This window comes from Rosa rugosa, chromosome 6 (genome assembly GCF_958449725.1).
Source record: "Rosa rugosa chromosome 6, drRosRugo1.1, whole genome shotgun sequence".
Lineage (NCBI taxonomy): Eukaryota > Viridiplantae > Streptophyta > Magnoliopsida > Rosales > Rosaceae > Rosa > Rosa rugosa.
Window position 1 is genome coordinate 29,649,139 of NC_084825.1, and position 19,348 is coordinate 29,668,486.

At 39.1% G+C, this 19,348-nt stretch overlaps 3 protein-coding genes across 3 annotated transcripts; 1 reads left to right on the plus strand and 2 right to left on the minus strand.

The window, feature by feature from the left end:
* Positions 1-2,240: 2,240 nt before the first annotated feature.
* On the minus strand, positions 2,241-5,506 carry LOC133717389 (receptor-like protein 6). The gene has a single exon (XM_062144092.1). It carries the CDS (start codon positions 5,477-5,479, stop codon positions 2,540-2,542), a length of 2,940 nt encoding a protein of 979 aa, XP_062000076.1. The 5' UTR covers positions 5,480-5,506; the 3' UTR covers positions 2,241-2,539.
* A 1,184-nt stretch (positions 5,507-6,690) lies between these two features.
* LOC133716563 (putative receptor like protein 25) lies at positions 6,691-7,146 on the minus strand. The gene has a single exon (XM_062143260.1). The coding sequence runs from the start codon at positions 7,144-7,146 to the stop codon at positions 6,691-6,693; it is 456 nt and encodes a 151-aa protein (XP_061999244.1).
* Positions 7,147-11,451: 4,305 nt separating this feature from the next.
* Positions 11,452-18,093, plus strand: LOC133717508 (leucine carboxyl methyltransferase 1 homolog). Its single transcript, XM_062144224.1, has 13 exons — positions 11,452-11,594; positions 11,819-11,907; positions 12,016-12,152; positions 12,458-12,505; positions 12,766-12,847; positions 13,107-13,209; positions 13,919-14,039; positions 14,187-14,234; positions 15,211-15,294; positions 15,756-15,820; positions 16,473-16,524; positions 16,995-17,033; positions 17,416-18,093. Exons 1-13 carry the CDS (start codon positions 11,515-11,517, stop codon positions 17,491-17,493), a joined length of 1,026 nt encoding a protein of 341 aa, XP_062000208.1. The 5' UTR covers positions 11,452-11,514; the 3' UTR covers positions 17,494-18,093.
* The last annotated feature ends 1,255 nt before the right edge of the window (positions 18,094-19,348 follow it).

Sequence of the window (19,348 nt, forward strand, 5' to 3'; positions counted from 1 at the left end):
TACACCTCCCCCATGCTCAACCTCAATATCAATATGCCCCTGTGACTACCCCAAAGGTCTCACCACCATGTGGTTCTTCCAACACATAGCCAAACCTCCACTGCTACGCCCAACCTTTCCTACAACACTACACCCTCCGAAACCCAAATTATAACAGATATCAGCCATCTCTTCCTTCCTTTTTTTAGTTTCCATTAAGAAAACCAGATCGGGGTCTTTCGCCTCTGAAAGTGTGCGGGTTCCCCAATCCCTGCACATTCCAGCTAACACCTATCATTGCTCGTGATGGACCCAAGAATCGAAGCCCATCACGGTTGTATCGTTACCTGGAACCATAGAAGAAACAGCTTTTCGAGGTGAACCCATATTCCGGCCATAATTGCGACCTCGACTACCAACTAGAAAACCATGTCGACCCCTCCCTTTACGTACAAATCTGTCTTTCCCTAATGCCGTATCCAACTCCGGCGAAAATAGACGGTGCTGCGCCGCCCAACTGCAGTGGTTGCTCCAGCATCGCACTTTCGCAAGATCGAGCTCCAGGCTCACAGCCCGTCCTATCACCGCCTCGTCTTCCCTTGCCCCCGCGGCCACCACTGCTCTTAGCTTTAGCTGTCCCCTTCGTCCCATCCACCTCCTCACTAGACAACCTTGACCCCGTCCGCTGCTCACCTTCTTCAGGTACGACATCAGCTTTCCCAGAAACCCCAACCTTAGATTTGGGGATATTCAGCCTTCCCCCACTTGAAGAAGACCCAGACCCATCCTTCAGTCTTTCAACAGATCTTGCGAGCTGGGCCTTGATGGGCTGGGTACTTCTATTGGCCCAGCTGTCCATTTCAATATCCAACATGTTGCTAACAGTTATGGGCACCTGCTTATCACGTGCACCACTAGAACTCAAACATCCAGCCTTCCCGCCCAACTTAAAGTCTCCAGTAGCCAAACCGGGAAATCCCTCAGACTCCGTCCTGACATTCCACTTCATCAATCCCGTACTATCAGCCTTCAAACAAGCCCCCAAATCACTCGGAATTGAATGCAAAGAGATATTGGGTACCACGTCAGCAATTATCCGGCGCCGACGTTTGACCGGTGGTTCCTCCGTCGTGTTCTCCCCCTTACCATCAATGTCCATCTCCACCCTGCCAACTCCATCTACCTCCTCGAATTCCAGCAGTGTTCGAACTGATCCCGTAATGTCATTCTCGGCTACATTCATTACCTAGCCTTTAGGTTTAGGAATCAAGCCAAACCTTTTTCCTTGCATCTGACCATTTGGATCAATCGAGTAAACATCCCTGGAAAGCGTTTTCCATCTTCCAAACCTTTCCTCTGTAATGACTCCCTCCTTGTGCAATAGACATCCTAAACTCACATGGTCTAATCTCCCACAAAAGAAGCACAGGTAAGGCAAATGTTCATACTCCAAAGGAAATTTCTCCAATGCTAGTCCAACTACTAATGAAATATTAACCCATCTCTGCAAGGGTTTAGCAACCTCCAAACCCACCCTGATACGGAGAAATCTCCCACTACAATCCTTACCAATCCCTCCCCCCACAGGATAATAGGTTCCCAGTTGTCGTCCAATGCGCTCTGCTAATCTGAGATTCATGAAGGTAGGTTTAATACCTCGAACCCTGATCCAAAAAGCCTGAGAACTTAGTGGAATAGTCTTTGGATCAACTATTCCATCAGTTGCAGAAAGCAAAAGCATAGCATGATCAAAAGTCCATGGGCTCCCTCTTAACACTTTCCTACGGTAGGCATCTGAACCAAAAGAAAAGAGTATACGATCCGAATCTTCCCATTGAAAGATGGTGACCTCCTCCCTCAGAGCCCACAGCCTTTTCATAGTACTTCTTAAGGCTTCAAAACAAAACTCCTTATTAGTTAACAGTCTTCCAACCAACCAGAACTTGCGAACCACAATGTCATCCAGATCCGAGATTTGGATCACATTCAGATCTTCTGCATCATCAATCGCCATACGCTTCGTCAGATCCACCAAGGCCTCCTCCATGCTGCACAACCACGTTGTACAAAAGCACCAAATCACCCAACCCCACTCCACTCCTATCCGACACCGCCACATACGCTAAAGTATGCCGGCAAGATCAGGACTCAAGAGATCCACCGCCACTACTTTGTAAAAAACCTAACCCTCACAAGAGAGAAGGGACTCTTGTTTGGCCTTTTTAGGTGAAAAAAGGAAAAGAAAGGACAACAACATCCCACATAGTAAGCCTTATTCTCTTAAATATAGTATAGATTAAGCACATTACACAAGTCTTATCTATCTAGAGGTAAGTAATACAATCATTATGTGGAACATTCTGAAATATTTATTTGCATAGGTTACTTGTTCGTCTATATAACAACTAGTACTACTCTGGTTGCTAATGCATCCATCAATCAAATTATAAGTACAAACAGCAGACATAAGGCAAGGGTACAGGGAAGCAAAAGCAAAAAAAAAAAAAAAAAAGGCAAACAGAAGAAAAAACATAACCTTGTAATAGACGTCTCATCAATTTTAGTTTCTCCTCTGTCTTCTCCTTTTCATTTGTGTGATCATTCCAACAATCTTGATAAACCGTTCACGAAACCTTGTGATCAAAAGGTCCGCAAGAACTACTCCTACAACCAACCCACTTCCAAACCCCGCAACAACAAACTTCCAATCAAATTCAATTGGATCATTTTCTTCTACACTTGAAGGTGGAAGGGAAGGATTTCCACATTTCTCTGGCAATGGATCTCCACACAATCCTGAGTTGCACTCGTAGGAAGTCATGTCGAAAGAGGTAAGTTGGGTTCCATGTGGTATAGGACCGGTGAGCTTGTTGTGGGAAACATTGAACTTGGCAAGGAAAGTGAGCTTCACCAATTGCTGAGGAATCTCCCCTGAGAGCTTGTTTTGGGAAACATCCAATGATTCAAGCAGTGTTAAGTTCCCCAAGAACGATGGAATGGAACCAGTGAAAATGTTATTTGAGACGTTGAGAGAGCGAAGCCCTTTTAGATTCCCAATGAATTCATGTATCCTCCCTTCAAATCTATTGCTTGAGATATCAATGACTGCAAAGGCTTCTTGAAGCCGTGGATAGTACAACTCCAAACCTTTAACTGCAATGCTTATTGAGTAGGCAAAAGAAGTAATCAAGCCATTGTCCCCATAATTAATGTCTGCCTTCATATATGTCGACTGGTTTACACTGATGTCCACTCTCATCATAGCATTCTTAGAAAAGATGTAGTCAATCAGAAACGGACCTGTGAAATTATTGTAAGACAAATCAAAAATGCTCAACTTGGGGAAACCACGACTGTATTCAGGCTTTCCTAACACACCACGGAAGCCATTATTGCGCAATGCTAAAACTTTTAACTCCGGAAGAGTCCCCAACCAAAAAGGGAATACATCACTAAAATAATTGTTTGAGAGACCAAGAAACTCGAGCATTACACAATTCGCCAATGACCTCGGTAATTGCCCATGTAATTGGTTGTGACTAACATCAATCATCTTGAGTATGCTTCTCTGGCTGTATATTTGGGGAAGAATGCCTTGAAAAGAGTTGTTTCCAAGTCTTAAGACCTTCAGATAGTCACTAAAGTATCCAAGACACTGTGGAAGCATGCCACTCAACTTGTTGTTTGACAAGTCAAGCAACTGAAGAGAAGTCAGATGGCAGATCAATGGTAAAATTTCTCCAGATAGTTGGTTAGCCGAAACATCATAAATTTCGATGCATGGTGGAGGTATTGGTAAGGGTCCCTCTAAGGAGTTGTGCGAAAAGCACAACATACGTAAGTTAAGCCAGGGAAGAACAACTAGATGTTGGTCAGCTTGAGGTTGGCCAAAGCCTGAAAGGAAGTTGTCATGAATGAGCAGCATCTGCAAAGTTTCAGTGCTTGTGTTCCATATCCATTTCGGTACTGGCCCCTGCAAATTGTTTGCAGCAAGGTCCAGCCACTGCAATTTTTGTTGGAATCTTAGGAAATCTGGAAACTCTCTTACGCTGCATGATCTCAACCCTAGGACACTGAGCTGTGGAACACTTGCATTTGGAGATCTGGACTCAGTGAGCAACTCCAATTTGTTATCAGATAACATGATTTCGGTGACATTTTGTAACTTGAGAAACCTGTCAAACTCCACAACACCGCTCAGACTATTGCTATATAGTGAAAGGGTTCGGAGGTTTATGAAATTGTAGAATAACTCGGGAATTGGTCCATAAAATTTATTTTGACCAAGTTCTATGCCAACTAGTCTGCTAAGGTTACCTAGCGAAGATGGGATTGGGCCGGTTAGCTCATTAACACCAAGGTTAAGATAATTGAGCTCTGTGAGGTTGCTAAGAGAAGACGGGATGTAACCACTTAAATTGATGCCTCGAAGTCCTAGACTAGCAAGTTTGGTTTGCTTACCAACCCAAGACAAGGGACCAGCACTAAGATTATTATAACAAAGTGCTAATTTTACAAGTTGGGTGAGGTTTGCTAAGGATGCAGGGACTGGACCAGTAAATCTATTTTCTGAAAGGCGCAAATAATTGAGCTGCTTAAGATTACCAACTGAAAATGGAATCACCCCTGAGAAACTGCATCCACTGATATCCAGTGACATGAGAGGACTACTTCTATTAAATTCAGGCACATGACCAACGAGATTTTGGTTGAACCTCACACTAAGAGTTTTTAAGTTTTGCAATTTAAAAATTCTTATGGGGAGTTCACCAAAGAGCGCACAATCTTCAAGGAGGAGAGATGTCAAAAACGATAAATTTGCTATGGAGTTGGGTACTGGCGAGGATATGTTGATGAAACTGAGATGAAGCTTTTGAAGACTGGTTAAGTTTTGAACTAGTCTTCTCATAGTGGATGCATTCAGTTTCAACAATGTTTCACCAGGAAAGACAGAGCCAACCCTTGATCTATCAAAATTGAAAGATAGATCAAGGGTTGACAACTTTGACAACAGTGAAACTTCATATGGGACTTCACCAGAAAAGATAGAGTTAGAGAGGTTAAGATACCTGAGCCTTGGAAAATTCCTAATGGCAGAAGGAATTTGAGAGTAATTGAAGTAATTGTTTGCAAGGTTCAGCCTCTGAAGATGAACAAGACGGAAGAGGCTACTAGTGGAGTTGATAGAGCCATAGAGACAACTGCTACTAAGATCAAGAGCAATCACATGACCTGTCTTCTCATCACATTCGACACCATCCCATGAACAGCAGTTGTTATTTTTGCCACCCAGTTTCCATGATAAAATCTTTGGATTAGCACCAATGATCGGAACAGATGAATTGATGATAAAGCTTTCCTTGAACTGTAGCAAGGCAAACCTCTCCTCTTCATGGCAAGATTGCAGCAAAGAAGAGAAATTGTTGGCAACCACAACATGAAATAACAGAACACTTGAAAGCATACACATGGATACCAATAAGAAAAGGGATAACCCCATGGTATCTATTTTGATATCTTAATTAAAGTGCACTCTTCACTAGATAAGGATCGGAGTAAAAGTGAGAAAGCTATATATAGAATACAGACTGGACTCAAATTATTGAGCCATTGCATCACAAGAACAAGGGCATTTGAAACTGCATATACTTACAAGAACATGTGCTCGACTTCCGTAAAGATGAGTTAATTTCATTCTAGTCAATTCATCCAGTTACCTAATAAATGGGCTATTCAGATGACCAGAAGTTAAAAGACAAAAAGTTCCATACTAGAAAGACGTCTTCACTCGAATTAAAGACCAACACATTAGCTTCCATCAATATCATTATAGGTCTTGTACGTTGTTTAGGCATTGCAATGATATCACAGGGCTATTAGTGATAATTAATACTGTTGTATGTGATTGGACTCAAGGTCTTCAATTAAACTAATACGTTAAGATTACTTGAAGTCAAGTCACCCAAATTAAGGAAGGGGATGACATAGTCAAAGTTCACAAAATATGAGCAGTTCCATTCAAAATACATTCCAACAAAGAGTTAAAGATAAAAGTTCACTAAAAACTTAAAATACGTTCCTGAAATTGAGGAAACTAGGGACAACTATCCAAAAATATGTGAATTTTCTCATCTAAATTTTGTTTTGATAAAACATTGCAACAGGATACTCTTCAAATTTGTAAAAGTTCTCTCATCAGTTTCATTCCATTTCAAAAACCAGTTACCTTAAACAAGCACCACCCTATAAACTAAGATTCTGCTTTTATTATTTCTTTTTTGTTTTGATCAGTTATACTGTATTACTGTAAAATTGATTGCAACATGTCTTCAATAAGTATTTTGCTTTTTTCCATCAGCAATCCTCATTCGCTCCATATGTACAAAGAAATGTTCTGCACATTCATAACTCTGTTTTATTTTTATTTTTTCCGCTTCTCACATGGTAGGATCTTTTGCTTTTGTTTTTTATACTATACTTATACCCTTTCCATCACCATCATAAACATGCCCTTACCATCACCTCATAATCCAAGACCTAAACAATTCGTATATACTTGTTTCTAGTAGGAAAAAAAAATTTCATTACTAGAAATGTAGAAGCATAAGATAAAATGAATTAAAGAACGAATGTTGTTGAACACATATATAAGCAGGCAATAATGATGAATTGATATGTGCATCACTTCAACATAACTACCATATATCAGTGTTATACATCCATACATTGACTACAGTGGAGAAAGACATAAGAGATGGTAAAAGAAAGAAAAACATAGATGCATGACCTTTTGAACTCAACTTCTGGGCCTTTCCTCAATACTTTGATCAATTTTGCAACTATCTCAATAAACAACTCATGCCTCCTTGTTATCACAGCATCCGCAAGAACCACTCCAACAACCAACCCACTCGCAAACCCGGCCAAAACAAATTTCCAATCAAATTCAATTCCAGAGTTTAAATCATTTTCTTCAAAAGTTGCAGTTGGTGGTAGAGGAGTCTTAGGATTGATTCCACATTTCTTTGGCAATGCATCTCCACACAACCCTGTGTTTTCCTCGTATGAAGTGTGGTCGAATGTAGTAAACTGTGTTCCATGTGGTATAGGACCTGTGAGATTGTTGTGAGAAACATTGAATTCAGCAAGGAATATAAGCTGAGTCATTTGATGAGGAATCTCTCCACAGAGCTTGTTTTGTGAAAGGTCCAGTGATTCAAGCAATGTTAAGTGCCCAATATTGATGGGATATAACCAGTGAAAAGTTGTAGGAAATATTTAGAGAGCGAAGCCCTTTCAGGTTCCCAATGAATTCAGGAATCGTGCCTTCAAAATTGTTGCTTGAAATGTCAACCATGCCCCGAGGTCTTCTTGAACTCTTCTGGTAGTATCTATCAACATCTTTATTTGCTATGGTGATTGAGTACTCATAACAGAAAGACTGCACAAAAGCACCGACTTTTAGATTAGAGTATGTGTCCATGTATGTGGAGTAGCTTACAGTTATGCCTCTCATAGCATTGCTAGAAAAGATGAGCTCAAATGGAAACTTACGACTGAAATTATTGTGAGACAGATCAAGAATGCGCAACTCGGGGAAACAAAGGTTCTTTATCTGTTTCCCAATGACACATTCTATGGCGCAGTGCCGAAAGTTTTAACTCTGGGAGATTTCCCAACCAAAAGGGGAAAACATCATTGAATTGATTGTCTGAGAGAACAATGAACTCAAGCATCGCACAATTCGCCAATGACCTCGGTAATCTCCCTTGAAGTTTGTTCTCACTAACATTAATCATCCTCAAATTGCTTCTGTTGGTGTATGTTTGTGGAAGATTGCCTTGAAAATGGTTGTTTCTAAGGTTTAAAACTCTTAAATCATCACTGAAGTTTCCAAGACACTGTGGAAGCACGCCACTCAACGTACTCAGATTGCAAATCAAAGGTGATATTTCTCCAACTAATTTGTTGTCAAAAATTGTATAGAATATGATGTTTGATGGAATGAAGCCTTAAAACTTGTACGTTTACCCAGGGAAAGAAAATAGGGGATGGTTGAGCAAAAGGACGTTGTAAGAAAGGTCCAAGAACTCTGAAGTTTATGTGCTTGTGTTCCATATCCATTTGGGTACTTGGCCATGCAATTTGTTACTACGCAGGTCCAACCAATGCAAGGTTTGTTGATATTTTAGAAAATATGAGAATTTTTTTATGTTACCGGATCCCAAATCTAGTGTGGTAAACATTGAAAATACAGGTTCGAACCCCAAAGTTGTCAAAGTGGCCAGGCACTGTGCTGCAATGCACAGTTGGAGCATTTCACATGCGCCGAAGGGGTTTATCTTGGGCCTAGGAAGCCTTTAGGTTCTCCTTGACAAAGTCAAAAAAAAAAAAAAAAAAAACATTGAAAATACAGTTGCATCTATAGTTTTGGACCTCGGTGATCCCTTCCGGTTTGTTACCACCTAGTTGGAGAAAGGTCACATTTTATAACTTGAAAACGTCTACCACTCCAGTCAAGCCATTTCCATCTAGAGAAAGGCCCTTGAGTAGGGATGGCATTAAAACCCACGGGTACGGGTACCCGCGGGTAATTTTTCCTTTTGGGTATTTGTTAACGGGTAATACCCATAGTTTATGGGTATGGGTAATTACAAAATACCCGTATAAAAATGGGTGGGGTATGGGTATACTCGTGGGTACCCAAATTTTACCCAAATACCCATATAAAATTGTAAACCACACCCAATTTTTTTTTTTAATTGAGAACTATTATTTTTCAACCAACATATGGGGCATTTTTATAATTTTCTTATTCTAAAAAAAAAAAAAAAAACAGAAAACCTATACGGGGTGTACCGATGACTTTGTGTGATCTTGGATGAGGATCTAACCGTTGGATCATTGTATAATTGTGAAAAGATGGTTCAAAAGGCAATCCATGAGGATCCGACCGTTGGATCTTCGTATAATTTTGATAGAATGATCCTAAGGGCGATCCGTGAGGATCCGACTGTTGGATCATCATATAATTGTGAAAAGATGATTCAAAAGGCGATCCGTGAGGATCTGACAGTTGGATCATCATATAATTGTGAAAAGATGGTTCAAAAGGCGATCCGTGAGGATCCGACCGTTGGATCATCGTATAATTGTGAAAAGATGATTCAAAAGGCGATCCGTGAGGATTTGACCGTTGGATCATCGTATAATTGTGAAAAGATGGTTCAAAAGGCGATCCGTGAGGATCCGACCGTTGGATCTTCGTATAATTTTGAGAGGATGACCTTAAGGGCGATCCGTGAGGATCTGACTGTTGGATCATTGTATAATTGTGAAAAGATGGTTCAAAAGGCGATCCGTGTGAGAGGATGATCTTAAGGGTGATCCGTGAGGATCCGACCGTTGGATCATCGTATAATTATGAAAAGACGATTCAAAAGGCGATCAGTGAGGATCCTACCGTTGGATCTTCGTATAATTTTGTGAGGATGATCTTAAGGGTGATCCGTGAGGATCTGACCGTTGGATCATCGTATAATTGTATAAAAACGATTCAAAAGGCGATCCATGAGGATCCGACCGTTGGATCATCGTATAATTGTGAAAAAAACGATTCAAAAGGCGATCCGTGAGGATGGTTCATTTACGAACCGAATTTTATTATTTTACATTTAATCGCCAAGTTGTGAAAATTGTTTTACGGAAATAAATATTTGTTTTAAACGTATTGCTTCCTCGTGACTAAACCAACAATTTCTTTCTTAAACACTGTCTCAAGCATTTGAAATACTCAATTGACTATTTGAAAATATCCCCAGATGGGGAATGGGGGTGCTTAAATAGTGAGTATTTAAAATTTTAAAAAAAAAATCTCAGCCTTTAATAGGCTAAAGGCCTTAAATTTTTTTTTAAAAAAAAAAAAAAAAAAACCCTGCCCATATTAGAAATGGGTTGGGTATTACACATACCCGCGAATTATTTGATGGTTACCCACAAACTATTATTGGGTGGGTATTACCCAATGGGTATGAATGCCAACTCTACTTTTTTTTTTTTTTTTTTTAGAAAAGGGCGGTGCGGCAGCCCTCAAGCCTTGATAGCCTTAATTAAAGAAACTGTCGAATACAAGGGGGGGACATTGAGTCTAAACCCCTGATTACAATAAGTAGAACATCCTGAAATACTATCCTGATTTTCTACTAAATGCTTGTACTCAACAAAGCACCAACTAGCAAAGAGCGCTCTACTGGCGACTCTATTTGCTTTAACTGCATTAACGCAGCGGTGACACAACGGAAAGATAACTTGATCTGCAACCCGACTGCAGCAAAGCATAACTACCATATGCACAGCTTTCCCATTATGATGCCACCGGACACTACATCCAGTGACACTTAAATTCCCTCTGCTACTAAGAGGCAGCGACCATTTGCAAGTGCAAGGAACTCGCCGCCTACCTAGAGCAAAGTAGGCACACAAGGTGCAAAGACTGGCACACAGGCCACTGCCTCCTACCGGAACACGGTCGGAGGTTATTACTGACAAAGCAACAACTGAAAGAAGAACAAACAAACAAGCATAAAATAAAAAACAGCAGCAAAGCCAAACAGCCGAAGCCCGGCCCATCCACCATCTCTCCCATAGGCCCAAAGTAGAAGCCTACCAAGCAAGCATCGATCTGCAATCGCCGGCACCAGACCGCCCCCAAGTAGCACGACGCCGCCGCGCAGCAACCCTGCACCACCGCATCACCACGACACTGTGCAGGCCCTTCTTCAACCCGATTGGTGCCCGAAACCCAATCCAGAACCAACCAGATCGAGATCTCAGCGACCGTCCCCCAGCCCCCAGTTGCCGCAGAGCCTCCACGGTTCGCCGCCGGCCATCCGTGTCCCAGAGCCACTCCAACTGCCCCAGAAACAACACGGAATCACACCTGCAGACCCCCGTCCAACCCCAAACCCAGATCGAACCCAGCTCCACCCGAACCCAGATCGAAACAGCCTCCTCCCACCCTGGACCGCCCTTCAACTCCTTAGCCCCACTGAACTCCCAAACCAACATCCTCTCCCGGACCGGAAACGCAGCGGCAAGAGCACCGCCGGCGTTCGATCGGGAGAGATCGAGCTCACACTTTCCTCTTCTTTCTCGCGCGTGAGGCGCGTTCCTTTTTCTTTAGCTTATGTAGTATTGGTTGCCAACTCTACTTGAGATCCATAAGATTGAATATTGATTCTGGAATTGAACTATGAAATTTACTCATTCCAAGATCTAGATAAGGACTGCTAAGGTTAATTCGATAATTAAGATTTAGTAACTCAACTTGAAAATCAAAATTTTGTAGACGTGTTGTTATTGTATAATTTTTGAATAATAAATGAGTAGGCATAAATATACAAAATAAAAAAAACAAATATAGAAATGTTTTTTTTTTTATTCTAAGAACGAGAAAAGTATTTAAGTGGGAGGCATAGCAACCAAACGAACCCGCAAAGCAAAAGAGGGAAAGGAAAACCTTGCATCTCAGAATCGATGGCGAAGCCAGTGGCTGATTGGCAGAGCAACAAGGAAGCAGTTCAGGCCACAAACGACGACGCTTCCGCCAGCAAACTGTACTCCCAGATTTTCTTATTTCTCTATTCTATTATATTTTTGCATATATTTTCGCTTCGAAAACCCAACAAAAGATTATGTTCTGGTTGAATCGTATATTCATTTTCACTCACATTCTTTTTTGGGTTCGAAGAAAAACCCAAAGAATTGAACTTTACAAGTTTGGTGGTGCTGAGTTCAGATACAAAGTTGCTAACTTTGAACTGTATTTGCTGTGATTAAGGTCCTGTGTGAAAAAGGGTTACATGAAAGATGATTATGTCCATTTATTTGTGAGAAGACCTGTCAGAAGATCACCCATTATTAACCGCGGTATGATTTTTTATTTTGTTGTTGTGATAAGAGTTCACAGCTCAGGATTTAATCACTGGTCAAGAGTTTTGATTTCTTGGTTGGTTTTGTTGTGCTTAACTGATGAAGGTTACTTTGCCCGCTGGGCTGCGCTTCGCAAGCTTATGAATCAGTTTCTTGATACTGAAGTCCGCGAAAAGGGTGGGTTGAAGAAGCAGATACTATCACTTGGAGCTGGCTTTGATACCACATATTTCCAGTTGCAGGTGGTTTGTTTTCATGGTTTTTGTGTGGATTCATTTAGTAATTGAGATGCATTGGAGTTGCATTGACATATCCATTTGAGTGGTCTGGCTTTGTAATTGTGAAATAGGATGAACCCTTTTTAAGATAGTTTCGGGGATTAGGATATACCAAACTGTTGTATGGTTAAGTTTCATAGTTTACTGTTGTCAGTTTTCTTTGTTCTGTCTGTTAAGGTGTTGATAACAGAGTATATATGTGACATTTTTGTTGTTGTCGGGTACTGACATTTTTTTGTTTTTGTTTTACTTGACCTCTTTGTTGACAGGATGAAGGGAGAGCACCATATTTATATGTGGAGTTGGATTTTAAGGAGGTACACATTATAAACCATTAACTACTGTGTGGGTACTGTTGGCAACACACTGACTGTGCTGTGTGGATGCAGTGTGCCAAGTTACATTAAAAGTTTTAAGAGTCAATACTCTGTGGATGAACTCATGCTAACCAAGCCTCTGATTTGGCTTAGTTAGCATTTAAGTCATCTAGTACCGAGAAATGTTGTCCTCCATCCTCTGTGTTTAAGTTGCACCTATGTCACAGAAGAAGCTTGAGTTATATGGTCTTTCTTGGTAGGTTACTAGAAAGAAGGCAACAATTATTGAAACCTGCAGTCAAATGAGGGACAAAATTAGTGCAACAGCATCAATATCTCGAGGTCAGTACTCCTTTGTTGCTGGTGCTATGAATCTATTGTTGAGTGCTTTTGAATAGACTACATGTGTTCGGACTGCTCTTGAAGACTTGTTAAGTACGTACCTGAATTGGGAATAGCTGCAACATTCATGCATGACTTGGATGCATATCATCAGGATCGTTTTATTTGATTGTTTTCAAAAGAAAAATACTTTTCTTCGTAGTTATGTACAGATTTGAACTCCTCTTAGTACACCATTTTAGCATTTTTACTTTTGTAGAGAGAGGAGAAGTGCTCAGTGACTGCTATAAGCTACTTCCAGTTGATTTGCGCGACATACATCAATTAAACGAGGTCATAGCTTTGGCTGGTATGGATCCCAGGTATGTGCTTAGAGGCAATATTCTTCCTTTGTTGATTTGGATTTCATCACCGTCTTTGAACATTCTATGGATCTTTGAGCTATTAATGTCTTTTTTTATGGCATATCATGATCCTTCCATTTCAAAATAATAACTATTGTATCCTCGTTAAAAGACTGTGATGCTTTGTGTCACTCAGATTCTGTTATTAATACTAATACAAAGTGTTGTATTATAAAATACTCGTCTACACTTCTGAATTATCTAAATTTACTGTTGAAATTGTTGGTTACTCCATCTGGGATACCTAAAAAACCTGTTGGTTTCTATAAACAAAAATAAAATTATAAGGCCTGCTGATGTTTTGAGCAGAGAGAGTGGGAGAAATAAGTAGGAAACAATTTTTCCTTGTATAAATGAGATAAATAATTTTAAGTTTGGAATTTGCTAATAAAGAGACAAGCAAGATTGCAAGGAAGAACGAAAGTATACTACATTCGAGCAAGCTCATGCTAGAGGGCCTGTACTAATTTTTTTCTTGTTGGCCTTCTTTGGTCTAGTGAAAGCTTTTGGACCTGCAGTATAGTAACGATTTCAATCAATCTTCTTCTTTTTGTTGTTATTTTCTTCAGTCTCCCCTAATATAATTATGGAAAGTCGTGATATTTTAATTTGTTATTTAGATTCTTTCATGATTGATTTATTGATTTTTTTCTGATATTATTATCAGCCTGCCAACTTTTATAATTGCAGAATGCGTTTTGATATACATTGATCCAGAATCTAGTCGTGCCATAGTTGGCTGGGCATCAAAAACATTTTCAACAGCAATTTTTTTCTTATATGAGCAGGTAACATGCCTCTTCAACTTATAAAGTCTTTATAGTTTGATCTTTGTTGCTTGTTTTGATTTGTGATTCGGTACAATAGAGTGATGGTTTTATATAAGTTTCTTATATATATGGTTTTGTTTACACCTCATTGTGGTGCCTCAACAGATTCATCCAGATGATGCTTTTGGGCAGCAGATGATCAGAAACTTGGAGGTCTGTTATACTTCTCCTTTTCTTTAATTTTCTTGTTTATATTCTGAATAATACGGCATGTATCTTTAAAATGTATTCAATTTAGTCCTTTACATATCTATCTCTTTTTGTTATTTCAGTTTTCAGTTCACTAGTGAGAGGTAACAAACTTAATGAAAAAGAAAAAGAAATTAAAGAAGAGCCGTGGGGTGGAGAATTGTTCATAGAGAAGGAAATGAACCAAAATGAACATAACAAAAGATCACAACAAATTAATAATAAAATTGTTTTGGTTTTCAAATTAATGTTATATTCATCTTGATCCACAAAATATAATTATAGATGCTGATGCAAATTTTTTGGCTTTCCTTAGAAACTACATTGTCTGTATAAGATACTATAGGACTATAGGAGTACCAGTACCTGAGCTCGCACTCTGGTAACTGGTTGAAAACAAAAGAGTGGATTTCCAATCCCTAGATAGATGTAACAAGACTACATGTTTCCATGGTGAGCCAGGGCATCACTTATTAACATTGCTCTATTGCCAGTTGGCCAAAACCCATGGATTGGAAATATTTTGACTGGAATTGTTTTGGCCAGACTACATGTTTCCATGCTTTTTGTTTCCGCAGATGAAGTCTATATCTTTCTTTCTTCTCAAATTTTTTTTCATTTTCTCTATATCTTTCTTTCTTTCTTTCTGCTTGCATGTTGTTTCACATAAGCATTGCATGAGAAGTAGGAGGACACCTCTGCTTTTTATTTTACAATCAAACTCATGTAAAAAAGAACAAGTGATAAATGGAATAAATTTTGAAACACTTGGAAGACAGGCTACCTGCCTATACCTTATCGTTCCTGAAACAATTCACATCTTCTGATTCATGCTTAATTTTATCTGTTTATTACTTTGGGCAAAGCTATGCTGCTTAATAAAACCTCATGTTACCGGAATAAAGACTTGAAGTGAGCATTTTTGTGTTCTGATTTTCAGAGTCGAGGTTGTTCGCTCTTGGGAATACATGATACGCCAACATTGCAGGCAAAGGAAAGACTTTTTCTTGATCGAGGATGGCAGGTATATATTTAACAGTGTCTTTTGGACCATGAAGTATATGATGACACACCAGTAACTTTTTATTTTCTGGGGTAGAGAGGCAATTTACAACAGTGAATTATGGAGCAGTAATGTAGATGCAGAAACTAGATGTGCACAAATAAAAATGTGATATTTTTTTTTCGCTGTAGGTTACTGAAATCATTCAAGTAAAATTTTTTCAGACCAAAAAAAAATTCAAGTAAAATTTCTGTTTCTTATCTGATGTTCAAATTATGGCATGTATTGAAGAGTGCCCCTTATATATTTAAAGTTCAAGACATCTTGGTTGTTGATTATTGTTCAGCTTCCTTTCAAAATGAAATTTGTTAATTTTATATTTGGGGTTTCTTTTATTTGCATAATTTCGTCTTTTATTTCTATCTCACTCAATGATGTCATCTTTATTTTAATATTGTGATTTTTTATGTGTGGGGTTTCAGAGAGCTGTTGCCTGGGACATGCTGAGAGTATATAGTAGTTTTGTTGAAGCTCAAGAAAGACGCAGGTATGTAGGATCTACATCTTGGAATATTTCGAGTAGTTTATCCATCTTTGCAATGGCACGGTTCACTTCATTTTCTTGGGGACGAGAGCGAGGGGATATAGACTATGTTCTACCAGTTATGTGAGTGTAGGAATCTGGGAAATAAAGGACCTCGGTGATAAATATTGCTACCAGAGTGTTGCATCTAGTGTCTGTGTTTCATGAAGTATACAATTTTATCCTTGGTCCTTCTGTAAAAAACTTAAAAAAGAACAAAAGAAGTTCTGTCCTTAGCAGAAGATATTGAGAATTCTGTTAAGAACTTAAACTGGGGTTCAGGGAATGAATGTTAGAAAAGGGGTAGCTGCCTTTGCTGGTTCTTACTTTACAGAAAATGAGAACCCACTGGACTTCTCTGGAAGCCCTTTCCTGATTTTAGTTTTTTTTTCTTATTTTTATTGCAGTTTAGATTCCCTAGATCATATATGGTTGTGATATTGTGGTACCATTTCTGCTTTTTGAGGTTCTAAAGCTTCTTTGTAGCATATGAAGGGTCCTTTTCTTTTCCATTTTTGTGCTCTTTCTCTTTCTATCAACTTTTTATCTGGCAAGCTCACTATCATCTCTGAAACATTCTTGACAAGATTCTCATATTTGATGTCTTGTTCATTAGGATTGAACGATTGGAATTGTTTGATGAATTTGAAGAATGGCACATGATGCAGGCAAGTCAACTCCTCCTTTCTGTCGTAAAATAAAAATAGTGCTAGGATTTATTTGGTAAAAAATTTATTCCACAAGGATTTACAGTGGTGGTCCTAGATTAGTCAAGTTGGTTTCCTCTGTTTTTGTGCATATGCTTAAGCACATATCAGCATATACACACGCTGGCCCATGGTTCATGGACCGCAGCGAGTCCTGGTGACCTAGGGTGTGAATGGTCACAAGCAACCATCGGTCATATTGTTTGGAGGCTGAACCATGTCAATCATTCTGTTGTACTGGAAACTGCTGCTTTATTTGGGATCACCCCTATCGCTCCCCTTTATTTGGGAGGTAGTGGTTAGTTGGGAGGCAAACATAGGTTTATTGTCAATTGTTCACTAATTTGGATGGGTATATCATTTTTTTTTTTTTGAAAAGTGGGTATATCATTCTTTATTCTGAAGTTTTGTCCCACACTGCTGATTTTCAGGAGCACTACTGTGTGGCTTATGCAATCAATGATGCCATGGTATGTCCATATTTGACTGGAAAACTGCAATGCATCTGCACTTCATCACATATATGTATTTTTATGCACATCATGTTGTTAATTTCCATCAGGAATCAATAACGTAACTTATTCATCTCTTCTAATATGAGAGAGATTAGGACCCAAATTTTCATGTGACTTGATGGTGGAGAAAATGTCGGCTGTGGTTAATAGCTGAAGCTTAATCTTTTAAAGTTTCTCTCGACTGTTCCAAAAGTTCTACATAAAAACTTAAAAGCCGCCTCTTTATTTTTCTGAAAGGGGAGTGTGATAATATTATCATGCAGCCCTATGATGGTTTCTCTAACATAATGCTTGTTCTCTTGGTTATAATTCTAATACTTTTGACACCATTATTCAGAATCTTTTTGAGGATTTCGGCTTCCCTAAAGAGCAGCAGAAGCACGAGCCCATCCCCTCCTCATCAGCATCACCATGAAAGCATGATACTTGACCAAGACCGCAACCATGAATCCATGATGATGTTCCCAAGTTTGGTTAAACATTATATCAGATAAGCACTTCTGATTCAGGTAAACAATCAAGGGGACTCTCAAGTCTTGTTTTGGCTATAGTATTCAAATGAATGGTGACCATCTATGTGCGAATGTTCTTTTGGCTAAAAGAGAAAGATCCTTTCCTCTTTGTGCTAGCTGTTTGGCAAAGAAAAAGACTTGGTGGGTCCACCAAAGCACCAAATATCTGTTATGTTATTGGCTTGTAGGGTTTGGGTCATGTGAGGAGGGGAGGGGGGATAATGTGCATGGTTGGTTCTTTTCCCCTATAATTTTGCTTGCCCTTTTTTATATCTTGTTTTCTTCTTTCTTGGATGATGATCATGACATCAGTGTGGACTTTGGAGTTTGGAAGATAGTGGAAAATCGATTCACATATTGTTGATACTATTATCTTCCTTCTTTTTAAAATTTGGCCTTAATTTGATTTAACGGGCGAGTGTGAAATGAAAAATTATGAATATTGCATATTGTGATTGTGTATATATCCTACATTAAATAAAGATTATTTTGGATTATGAGCCTCTCGGTAGCTTTTATACAAGTTGGTTTTACAATGTAAAACTGCTGAAAGTCGTTAGTCATTACATGCTGTTAAAAAAACGAAATGAACACAGTAATTTAGTTCAGCACTGTAACAACCATATGATAATCAAAGAGTTGGATGATTTATTATTTGTGCTGTTTCTTTCTTTCTTTTTTTCTAAGAATTATTCTTGAAAGCGAGTTGTCATCAAAGTAACTTTCTTCTTGGTGGAAAAGAAAAATGTTCTTAAATCTAGAAACTGTACACGTTAGGAGAATCCCATTTGTATTTACTATTTAGTGATTATGATTTTGCCTCAAAAGGTTAGAGAAAGAATTAATGACAAAATTGGGCAATCTCGATAATTTTTTGGCAAACGAGGGCTAGAAATCCAAAAATGAAAAACAATTCCCCATTAGTCACAACATAAAAACACCGTTTTTATTTTCCTTCATTCTTTCCTTGAAGCATTCAGTGGGGTTCTCAAAATAGTGTTGTTCGAAACCCAGTATATGTCCAACATGAACGAGTCCATCGGTAGGTATGTTGCATTATGATCACGCGACTTCAGTCTTCCAATCAAATAACTCTGCAAATTGATATGAGGCGATGAACAGGGTAAAGGCACCCCACTGGCCTTTGAGCGTAGGAGTGTAGGACTAGAGGAGAGGCTCCCACTTTCTTTATCAAACAGTTGCAATCCTTCGATTTACTAATATTATTCACTCTATTCTTTATCAAACAGTTGCAATCTTTGGCCCTTATATCACTCTATTCTGTTCCACTTTCTAGCCTCCCACCTTGGATATATATCAATTTTGACACCCAAATTTAAGGAAGACAGACCATTTATGTCCTTTTTCTGGTAAAGGGATGGCTATTTTATTGTTGTTTGTTACAGCTTGCAAACTTCCACAGCCATCCAGAGGCCTTTGTTTATTTGTTTAGCCACCAACTGGTTTAGAAAGTCTGAGAAAATCTTTTAAGGATTACGTACTTGGTTGCAGCTTATCTAATTAGAGCATTGGCTGATTCAATTCTCTACTATCTGCTTACATGCGCCTAGCTTGCTTGGCATGTGGGCTATTCTAGACCCTAAATCGTGAATTTTAAAATGCGAGCAGGATAATTCTAATCTCAGTTATTAAATTTAAACCCAATAGTAGGTGATCATGAAATTTTTGATCACCAGATGACCAAGTGAACGCTACTCATGTTTCTTGTTGGTATTTTGTTTTAGAACACTTAATATG

Excerpts from the sequence above, each read along its gene's own strand:
- LOC133717389 (XM_062144092.1), bottom strand. The coding sequence starts at position 5,479 with ATGGGGTTATCCCTTTTCTTATTGGTATCCATGTGTATGCTTTCAAGT.
- LOC133716563 (XM_062143260.1), bottom strand. The coding sequence starts at position 7,146 with ATGACTCAGCTTATATTCCTTGCTGAATTCAATGTTTCTCACAACAAT.
- LOC133717508 (XM_062144224.1), top strand. The coding sequence starts at position 11,515 with ATGGCGAAGCCAGTGGCTGATTGGCAGAGCAACAAGGAAGCAGTTCAG. Across the intron at positions 11,908-12,015 it reads ATCACCCATTATTAACCGCG|GTTACTTTGCCCGCTGGGCT; the intron begins GTATGATTTTTT and ends TAACTGATGAAG. Across the intron at positions 15,821-16,472 it reads GAAGCTCAAGAAAGACGCAG|GATTGAACGATTGGAATTGT; the intron begins GTATGTAGGATC and ends CTTGTTCATTAG.